An 11,076-nucleotide genomic window follows, 5' to 3' on the forward strand; every position below is an offset into this window, starting at 1 on the left:
AAAGGCTCTGGAAAATGCTTTTGCAACAGTTCATCACCGTTGATATAATCCTAATTAAAATTATCGGACTCCAGTTTTGGTGGAGATGTAAATTTGCTAGTGTCTTTGAAGAGCAATTTTGTCATATTCATGAAAATTAAAATTGCATTTGGCCTTTGACATAGAAATTTTACTTCTGGAAATTTACAGAGAAAGTTGCACGTGTGCACGTACACACAAGGATATTACCACACTACTCTAGTATTGTTTGTAATAACAAAAGATTGAAAAAATATTAATGTCCTCCAGTAAGAAACTGATTAAAATTCAGTATGAGACATCCATTGTAACCAAAGCTAGGCGGCCTTGAATAAGTCAGTGTCGCTCAGTGACAGGGCTCAGCCCACCCTCATGCAAACCCACCCCGCGGTGTGAGGCCAGGAGGGTGCGGTCACGAGGGGCCCAGGAAGTGTGTCCAATGCTTGAAGCAGCCCCCACGCTGGCGGTCCTGAGTCTGGGTCGCGCCCTGGTGTATCTCTTTTGACGTCTACTACCCACAGCCTGGGGGAGGAAAGTGGCGGCGAGGAGCAACTGTACGCGACTCGGGACCTTGCCCTTCTCCGCGGCCAGCGTCACAATGGCAACCGCGGGCAGCCGGTCACTGACAGCTGGAAAACGAGGACCCGAGCCAGGTTACAGGCTTAGACTTCGAGCAGCCCAGGGAGAGTCTCTGCGTCCTCCAGCCCCCGCTTCCCTTTCTGTCGGAGATCCTAAGCCCGCAGCGAAGTCTGCAAGTAGCTTTCCCCGACGCCCACGAGACCGGAAGTGCCTGGGCCCAGGTAGAGGAAGAACCCGCGTGGCCTCCTCTGCGCCCTCCCTGGCGTCCGCGCCCATTCCGGCGCTTCTCCCGCGTCCTTCACCATGGCAACTTCTGGCGCTCGGAGCGTGGGCCGCGAGCCAGGTGGGTGGGGAGCCGGTGGGCTCTACCCGCCAGCCCACGAGAAGTGACGACGGCGATGGGAGGCCGCAGGGACCTGAGGGCGGAGAGAGGAGTGCAGAAAGTGCCGGGCAGCGGCTTCCGTTTCCTCTGCGGGGTTTCTGGGTGGTCGTGGATGGGAGCTGCCGGAGGCCTGGCGGCCGTGCGCTTCTGCTCCGGGCAAGCTCTCCCTGCAGGGCCTGGGCGGCGGCAGGGGGCAGTAGCGGCCCGCGATGCTCGGAGGCTCCCTGGCACGGAGCTCCCGGGCTGGGGCACCTGGATCTGGAGAAGCCGAGGGCCTTGGTCACACTCAGAGCCGACGTCCAGTACGGCCCTTGCTGAGAACTCGAGTGAACAGATCTCTACCCAGCCCCCGCCCCACGCGCGCCCAACCTGGGTCAGCTCGCCCTGCCCTCAGCCACGCAGCTAGTGGCTAAGCACGGGCTCCGGGTTCGGGCTGCCTTGAGCTCTGTGGCTCCCTCTGAAAGTGGTGATAATGATAGCAGGTATCTTGGGGTTGCTTTGAGTATTAAACCAGTTAATTATACTTAGTACAATTTCTGGACTTAGTTTGTAGCACATGGTAAGTGCTCATGGGCTTGCCTGGGGCAAATTGGTTAACCTCTCAACCTTGCCTCGTTAAAAAGTGGGGATAATAATAGTACCCACTTAATATCGGTATAATAATTATAGGAGTTAATATTTGTAAAGTCCCTTGCTTTCAAGAACTTAGGACATTTTTTAAAAAATTGTAAAGGCCCTAGAATGGTTCCAGGCACATAGTAAGCTGCCTCTATTATTACCACAGTCATATTGTTGTTATCACTATGTTAAATAAAATTTATAAGAGGCTATTGGTTTGGACTGAGCCCCCGCACTATGCCCAACAGATCAACCCAATATGGAGTCACTTATGCTGAAGTTCCATGCCACCAGGCTGAAACTAAGTTGCTTATTAGACTTTCCTAGAAATTAGGAGAGAGAGACAGTTAATATAGCCAAATCCCCAAATAAACCAGCTTTAGCTGGCATGATGAGGAAGTCCTCTCTGCTTTAACCTTTACAAGGAAAATAACTTTGAAACAACCAATTCGCTTTTTGTTCTGTGTTTCTGCTTTCTTCAGCCCTTTTCTGTCTATAAAGCCAGCCTCCTCAGCTCAGCTAATCAGAGCACTCATTCTATTTTATAGAACGAGGCACTGGCTGATTCTAGAATGCAAATATAAGCCAATTAAGATTTTAAACTAAATTTCTTGTAATTTTTGTCTTTTGACAACTATTATCATCTGTTTGCATTGTGAGGTTGGAAAGGATTGCATTTGTCCTGCTACAAGGACTTTTAGCCTCTGGCAGGATTACAGAACCATTTGCCTGCATTTCTCCTTTTATTTCTCTAAGTTTTTCAGCTTTTTACATGGTTCTATAGAAGAGGCAGGATCGTGTCCTTAAAAGATCACTGGGCTGTGAGTCAGGTGGACTTTGGTCTTGGTTATGCTACTTGGGCAAGTCACTGTTTCCTCATCCATCTGTAAGCCTCTTTCAACAAAGGGTAGCTGGCATTATCTATTATGCATGTTTAGCCTTTCCGGTAAGGTAATGTATTTAGTAAAAATAAATTAGCATCTGTCAGCAACTCTCCAGGGTAGTAAGAGAAGGTGGCAGGTGCTTTGAGGAAGTTACAGATGAGAAGCTATGGGATTCTGAGAAGGGAGAGTAAGCTTCTTAATTTATACTTTAATTTCTAATAAGTAGAAATGTCAAGATGTACGGGGGTCAAATGAGAATGATTCTAGCCCTCCACCCCACTAAAAAGTCTGGGAAAGTGAATTTTCCCCTCTGAGGCTTTCTTATTTCTCAGTTGGAAATAAGATGTATGTTGGCAGCTACATTCATTATTGCTTGCAGTGTAATCCGGCCCCTGTATGGATTCCCAGACTTGGGCTCCTGAACTGACTTCTTCCATCAGCAGGAGCAAGAATATCATATTCACCATATTCTTCTCTCTCTCTCTCTCTCTTTTTTTTTTTTAGACAGTCACACTCTGTCACCCAGGCTGGAGTGCAGTGGCGCGATCTTGGCTTACTTCAGCTTGCAACCTCTGCCTCCCTGGCTCAAGCAACTCTTGTGCCTAAGCTTCCCAAGTAGTTACAGGCATGAGCCACCATGACCGGCTAAGTTTTTGTATTTTTTAGCAGAGACAGGGTTTCTCCATGTTGGCCAGGCTGGTCTTGAACTCCTAATCTCAAATCTGCCCATCTTGGCTGCTTCCCAAAGTGCTGGGATTACAGGTGTGAGCCACTGTGCCTGGCCCTTTGTTTTTTGTTTGTTTGTTTGTTTTTGAGACAGAGTCTCACCCTGTTGTCCAGGCTGGAGTTCAATGGCACAGTCACAGCTCACTGCAGCCTCGTCCTCTAGAGCTCAAGTGATCCTTTCACCTCAACCTCCCTAGTAGCTGGGACCACAGGCACACACAACCATGCCCAGCTAATTATATTTTCATTTTTTGTAGGAATGGGTGAGGTGTCCCTATGTAGCCCAGGCTGGTCTTGAACTCCTGGGCTCAACGGATCTTCCCTCCTTGGCTTCCCAAAGTGCTGGGATTATAGACATAAACCGCCGCACCTGGCCTTCTTTTTGTTTTCAGAAACCCTCCCTTCACTATCAGAGGGTGAAGTCCCTATTTATCCTACTTAGGTTAATGCACTAGGTTAGAGTAAACAGTGTTTCCTAGCAGTTATGGGCACTGGCTTTTATAGTCAGGGGATTTGAACCCTGCTGTGATTCTGAATCAGTGTCTGAGCCTCAGTTTCTTCATCTTCAAAACAAGGACAGTAATACCGAGGGCTGTTGTGATGATAGTGTGAGATCTTGCACTTAAAGAATACAACATGGCCGGGTGCAGTGGCTCATACCTGTAATCCTAGCACTTTGGGAGGCCGAGGCAGGCAGATCACAAGGTCAGGAGTTCGAGACCAGCCTGACCAACATGATGAAACTCCATCTCTCCTAAAAATACAAAAATTACCCGGGCGTGGTGGCACAGATTTGTAATTCCAGTTACTCTGGAGTCGGAGGCAGGAGAATGGCTTGAACCCAGGAGGCGGATGTTGCAGTGAGCTGAGATCGCGCCATTGCACTCCAGCCTGCATGACAGAGACTCCAACTCAAAAACAAAAAATAAAAAACAAACAAAAAAAAGAATCCAGCGGTACTTGCTAGGATAAGTGCTCAAAAAAATGTTGGCTGCTCTTTTTAAAAATATATGTAAATAAATACGGGATCTTACTGTGTTGCCAAGGCTTGTCTCAAACTCCTGGCCTCAAGCCATCCTCCTGCCCCAGCCTTCCAAAGTGCTGGGATTATAGGCATGTGCCACCACACCCAGCTGGCTGCTCTTTTTTTAGCACTGTCATCATAGTTATTACATTGTTAGTTTACAAAAGGCAGGGTAATCTTTTGTAGTCTTTTTCTTCTCTTTGTTGCGTGGCAGATTTCTTTATTGCCAGCAAATGTTTGTTGAATGAATGAGTGAATCCACCCAGGAAGCTCTAGTAGCAGTGAATTTCACATTGCCCTGACTAATAGCAGCTCTGCGCCAGAAACCATATTCAGTCCCATTACCTTGTTGAATCCTCAAGTTTGATGACTTTGTCTAGCCTTCCAATTTGGTTCCTGAAGCATTGGTGTCATTGATTCACAGTCCAGAAGCTGGGAGTAATGTCTGCTGCAGATTTCTGTATTGTTTCCATAATGAAGCTGACAGCAGCATACTATCTGTAGCCTGTGCTAAGATAGGAGTTGGGTGTCATGCTGACGTCAGACACTGTGTTCTCATTTCCCCAAGGATGAGCTGGCTTCCTTGATGCAGTTTCCTCATCTCATTAGTGCATTGCTTGATATTATACTTCTGAAACAGCAGGGCTCAATCAGAGTTTAGCATTGCAACTCTATCAGGGTGATAATGTCACAGGGCATCAAGTTCCTTCTTTTGTCCCTTTGTGGCCACTTTCTGAGAAGTGTAGCAGCTGTAGGGGAAGGACAGACCAGGGAAGGTCTTTTTGCTTCTTCTGATCCACTAACTGTATTTGAGTTTTGGGTTAGAGAAGCCTTTAGAAACCTCTAATTTAGTACTTTTTAAACCCTGTTCTGTGGGGGTTTTAGAATTCATAGGACTCCCTCGTCCTGCCAGGAGCTGCTTCTGGGGAAAAGACCTACCTGAACAGGTAGAACTTGGGGCATCCTACCTCTGGTTCAACCAAAGCGAGCCCTGTGACATCTCTGGGACACTGAGGGACAAAGTTATTTTTATTCCTCAGTAGAGACTCTGAAAGCCAGTCAGCACCATTGTCGGACTTTGAGCAAGCGATTTATGCATTTGCAGTATTTATTCATTCATTCAGCACATTCTCAGACACTCTACTAAGGGGCTGGTGATAGAGGAAGAAACAAAGATCCTGCCATCAGAGAGCTTACATTCTGGTAGGAGGAGACAGACAGTAAAATATGTGCCATGCAGGGCCTCTCCAAGGATGTAGAACGAACAAGAGGGCTGAAGGAAGTGAGGGGCTGATAAATGGTGGAAGAATGTTCTAAGCAGAGGAAATAGCTGTGCAGAGTCTCTGAGATAGGATGCCAGAGCAGCTGGAGAAGAGGGAATGATAGAGCCAGTGGAGGTAGACAAGAGGCGGGGGTCTAGATTACCAGGACCTTTGAGCCATGGAGAGGAATTTAGATTTTACTCAGAAGGAGATGTGAGGACGTTGGAGAGGTGAAAGCAGAGGAATGACAGGACTTGATTAATAGGGCCATTCCGGCTACTGGGTAGAGAACAGAACTTAGGGAGTGAGAGTGGAAGCAAAGACCAAATAGGCTTTTAGAAGGGTCCAGGTGTGAGGTGACAATAGCTTGGACTGGCATAGTAAAGAAAGGTGAGAAGTACCTGCACTTGGGATGCATTTTGAAGGCAGACCTTATGCGTTCTGCTAATGAGTTCCATATTATTGAGTGGGAGAGAAAGAGGAATCGACAATGACCGTAGGGCTTGGGCCTGTGCACCTGGATGGAGGGCGCTGTTTACTGAGACAGTAACCACAGACATTTGTCACAGTCACAGTTTGCCAATTCAACTGCTTTTCATGATGGAGGAGGAACCGCTCTAGGTTGGTGTCAGAAGGTCTGAGACCAGGAGAGTGTTTTAGCCGAGGTTTTCTCGTAACAGTCACTTGCCCACAGTCACATAAGTTGGATCTAGAACTAGAGGAAATGATCCAAGGCTGCATAGTGCCTATTAGCATCCACAAAAATCTCATTTCTGTTTGGCTGCACTTCAGGTTCAGGCAGCTGGTGTATTTTGATGTCTTGGTGGTTCCATGCTGTGAGAAGAGTCTGTGTCATGCAAATTAGCAGCCTTTTCTTTTCTCCCAGGAGCACCCTTCAAGGAGAATTAGACAAATTGGAGTCTACTCGGAAGAGGCTGTTGGGAATGGCCCTGACACCACATCCTGACAGGGATGGCCGATGGAATGGGGAGAAGACTCAGGTGGGGCTTGAGTTTGTCCTCTGATGACTGAAGGGCCTTGGGAGCGAGCATCCTTCCTGCTACTGTGTGTTCGCTGGTTCCGATGATACATAATTTGTGCTTTTCGTAATTCAAGTATTACCTTGTAGATCTTGATGGTGCTGACTACTTCCCCGTGGAGGCGTATGACCTGGAGATGAGGTCAGCATACCCCACCACCACAGTTCCCCAGACCAAAAACTGAAACGGCCTAGGGGGTTTCAGAAGTTTTAAAACTGGGCCTCTTGGGTCTTGACCTACAAGGAGATGAGATAGTTCCCGTGTGGGCATGAATGAAGGTGGCGGCCTTGAGCGAGCTGCAGGAGTCCAGGGGCAAGAGCCTAGAGGAGGCACCTAGGAAGCTTGTGGCAGTTACAGAGGCTACATGTGTGTTGGCTTAGGGCAGAGGCCTGTCCTATGGAGACTTGTCTGTTCTGTCATTTAGGATTATGTGCAGCTGCAAGAAACAGAATACCACTTAAGGTGCCTTCAGAAAAGCAGGGCTTTATTTTTCTCACATGACAAGAGACGTGAATTGGTTTTGGTTCAGTTGCTAAACGTTGCCAGCAAGAATTCAGGCCTCACATCTCCCCTCCCTTGGCAGGCTGGCTTTGGTTCTCATGGCCGTGAATTGCCTGCCTCGGCTCTGGGCATTAAGCCTTCGTTCAGGACAGGAAGAAATGGGAGAGGGAGGAAGGGGCAATGCCAGCTGGGTCTTTTTTTTTTTTTTTTTAACATTTTTGTTCTCTTTTAAGACTTTATTTAAGTAGCTTTAGATTTTTTTTTTCTTAGATTCACAACAAAATTGAGTGGAAGGTACAGAGATTTCTCATACACCTCCTACCCACCCTTCCACACCCACCGTCTCTTCATTATCAACATCCCTGAAGCCAGTGGTGCATTTGTTACAGCTGATGGACCTATATTGACACATCACAGTCACCCCACGTTCACAGTTTACATTAGGGCTCACTCTTGGTATTGTACATTCTGTGGGTTTGGATAAACCTGTGATGACATACATTCAGCGTTATAGTCTCATAGTCTCATACAGAGTAGTTTCACTGCCCTAAAAATCCTCTTCAATGCTTCCCCTATTCATCCCTCCCTTTCCCCAACCGCTGGCAACCACTGGCAACCACTGATTTTTTCACTGTCTCCATAGTTTTGCCTTTTCCAGAATGTCATATAATGGGAATCATGTAGTTGGCAGCCTTTTCTAATTGTTTTTTCTTCATTTAGTAATATGCGTATTGTAATATGCAATACTTATCAAGTCATGTATTTCTATGGCTTAATAACTCATTTCTTGTTTGTTGGGCTTTTTTTTTATTTTTTGAGATGAAGTCTCACTCTTGTTGCCCAGGCTGGAGTGCAATGGCACGATCTTGGCTCACTGCAACCTCTGCCTCCCAAGTTCAAGCAATTCTCCAGCCTCAGTCTCTGAGTAGCTGGGACTACAGGCACACGCCGCCACGTACAGCTAATTTTTCGTATTTTGGTAGAGACAGGATTTCACCGTGTTGTCCAGGCTGATTGTGAACTCCTGAGCTCAGGCAATCCACCCGACTTGGCCTCCCAAAGTGCTGGGATTATAGGCATGAGCCACGGCACCTGGCCGATAACTTATTTCTTTTGAGCTCTAAATAATATTCCACTGTCTAGATGTACCATAGTTTATTCAGTTACCTACTGAAGGACATCTTAGTTGCTTCCACGTTTTGACAATTATGAATAAAGCTGATGTAAACATTTATGTGCAGATTTTTGTATGGACATACGTTTTCAGTTCTTTCGGGTAAATACCAAGGAGTGAGAGTGTAAGAGTATGTTTAGTTTTGTTAGAAACTGCCAAACTGTGTTCCAAAATAACTGCACCACTTTGCATTCCCACCAGCAATGAATGGGAGTGTCTGTTGCTCCACATCCTCACCTGTGTTTGGTGTCATCAGTGTGCCAGATTTTACTCATTCTAATGGGTGTATTGTGTCGGTCTTTTTTTAAATCAGGAAAGCCAAAACCTTCCCAGAATCCTATCCAAATCCCCACCCCACCAGCCTTCCACTTGGCCAGAGCTATGTCACTATGACCATCCCTAGCTGAAAGAGAGATGGGAAAATGAGTATTTAGTTTTGTAACCCCTCTGGGAGAGGCAGATGGGAGAAAGGGGGAAGAGCCCCCTAGGGCAACACTGTCCAATAGAAATAGAGCCACATACTTAATTTTCAATGTTCTAGTAGCCACATGTTTTAAAAGGTAAAAATAGAAACCTAGGTGAATCAATGTTTAAACATTTATTTTATCTAACCCAATATATCCAAAATCATTTCAGCATGAAATCCATATAAAAATTATTTAAGAGATATTTTACACTCTTTTTTTTTTGAGATGGAGTCTTGCTCTGTCGCCTAGGCTGGAGTGCAGTGGCATGATCTCGGCTCACTGCAAGCTCTGCCTCCTGGGGTCATGCCATTCTCCTGCCTCAGCCTCCCAAGTAACTGGGATTACAGGCGCCTGCCACCACGCCCGGCTAATTTTTTGTATTTTTAGTAGAGACAGGGTTTCACCGTGTCAGCCAGGATGGTCTCCATCTCCTAACCTCGTGATCCGCCCACCTTGGCCACCCAAAGTGCTGGGATTACAGGCGTGAGCCACCACGCCCGGCCTACACTCTTTTTTAAAATAAAGTTCTCAGGCCAGGTGCAGTGGCTCATGCCTGTAATTTCAGCACTTCAGGAGGCCGAAGGAGGCAGATCACCTGAGAAGTCAGGAGTTTGAGACCAGCCTCACCAACATGGTGAAACCCTGTCTCTACTAAAAATACAAAAATTAGCTGAGCATGGTGGCGGGTGTCTGTAATCCCAGCTACTTGGGAGGCTGAGGCAGGATAATTGCTTGAACCAGGGAGGCAGAGGTTGCAGTGAGCTGAGATTGTGCCATTGCACTCCAGGCTGGGTGACAGAGCAAGACTCTGTCTCAAAAATAAATAAATAAATAAAGTTTTCAAAATCTGATGCATATGTTGCACATACAGCACATCTCAGTTTGGACCAGCTACATTTCGAGTGCTCAGTAGCCACACATGACTAATGGCTGCCATATTAGACAGCACAGGGGTAGATGGCATGTTGGGTAAGAAAGTCAATTCTTGCCACATCCCTTTTGTTGCTGCCAGTGTTGTCTCTAATTATTTCCTTTTCATTCTCCCAACTGATTTCAGAAAATGCCATCCTGTCTTAACCTGCTGAAGAGAAAGAAGAAAGGGGACTGTGGGTGTATTCGGGCTAAAGTAATAATTAGGGAGACAGGAGCATTCTGGGGCCAGGCAAGGTGAGAGCAGTGGAATTCAAATTTTCAGAGCCCCAGGGGACTCATGAAGGATGGATGGGAGGAAAAGGACGGCAAGAGGTAGGCCAATTGCTGTCATGAGGAAGAGTTAAATTCTTAAGTCAAAATCAAAATAAAGACTGGGTGTGGTGGCTCATACCTGTAATCCTAGCACTTTGGGAGGCCCAGGTGGGAGGATCACTTGAGCCCAGGAGTTTGAATCCAGCCTGGGCAACAAAGTGAGATCCCCATCTCTACAAAAAAGTAAAAATTAGCTGGGCATTGTAGCACACACTTGTAGTCCCAGCTACTCAGGAGGCTAAGGCTAGAGGATTGCTTGAGCCTAGGAGGTTGAGGCTGCAGTGAGCCGTGATCAAGCCGCTGCACTCTAGCCTGGACAACAGAGTGAGGCTCTGTCTCAGAAAAGAAAAAACAACAACAACAAAAAGAAAACTGTGTTGTTCTCTGATTACAGAAGTGAAACTTTTATAAAATATGAGGAAAACAAAAGCACTGAATAAATATCTCTCTAATGGTAGTGATAGTCCCCGTTAATAGTATATTAATTGTATATTTTATTAATTTTGTTTATACTTGTATATGTATACATGTATATGTAACACCTGTTTTTTTTACTTTAAAATGTATTATGAACCTTTCCCCGTGTCATTAAGTACTCTTTTTTTTTTTTTTTTTTGAGACAGGGTCTCACTCTGTCACTCAGGCTGGAGTGTAGTAGGACAGTTATACAGTTATAGCTCACCGCAGCCTTGACCTCCCAGGCTCGAGTGATTCTCCCACCTCAGCCTCCCAAATAGCTGTGACCACAGGCATGTGCCACCATACACAGAGAATTTTTGTATTTCTTCTAGAGATGGGGTTTCACCATCTGGTCTTGAACTCCTGGGCTCAAGCAATCCTGCCTTGGCCTCCCAAAGTGCTGGGATTACAGGCGTGAGGCACTGTGCCCTGCCTTTAAGTATTCTTTTAAAATAGGATTTGTAATTATTGTGATTAGATGGCATTTCATCCTATGGGTATGCTGTAATTTAATTCAACCAGTCCTCTTTTGTTGGACATTTAGGTTTAATCAAGGTTTGTTTGTGATAGGCAGTGTTACTATAAACATCTGTAATCAGTCTTAGCGCACGTTTCTGATTTGCTGGTTGAGGGGGTATAAATATTTTAGGGCAATTTATACATACTTTCATCTTCTGTCTGTCTTTCTTTTTTTTTT

General features: G+C 46.0%; 1 protein-coding gene across 1 annotated transcript; it reads left to right on the top strand.

The window, feature by feature from the left end:
• The first annotated feature begins 616 nt into the window (after positions 1-616).
• LOC105535384 lies at positions 617-6,621 on the top strand. Its single transcript, XM_011974455.1, is given in 3 exon segments — positions 617-637; positions 639-992; positions 6,380-6,621. Coding segments are annotated over 3 exon segments (456 nt in total). The 3' UTR covers positions 6,461-6,621.
• Positions 6,622-11,076: the final 4,455 nt, after the last annotated feature.

This window comes from Mandrillus leucophaeus, unplaced genomic scaffold (assembly GCF_000951045.1).
Source record: "Mandrillus leucophaeus isolate KB7577 unplaced genomic scaffold, Mleu.le_1.0 Scaffold101, whole genome shotgun sequence".
Taxonomy (NCBI): domain Eukaryota; kingdom Metazoa; phylum Chordata; class Mammalia; order Primates; family Cercopithecidae; genus Mandrillus; species Mandrillus leucophaeus.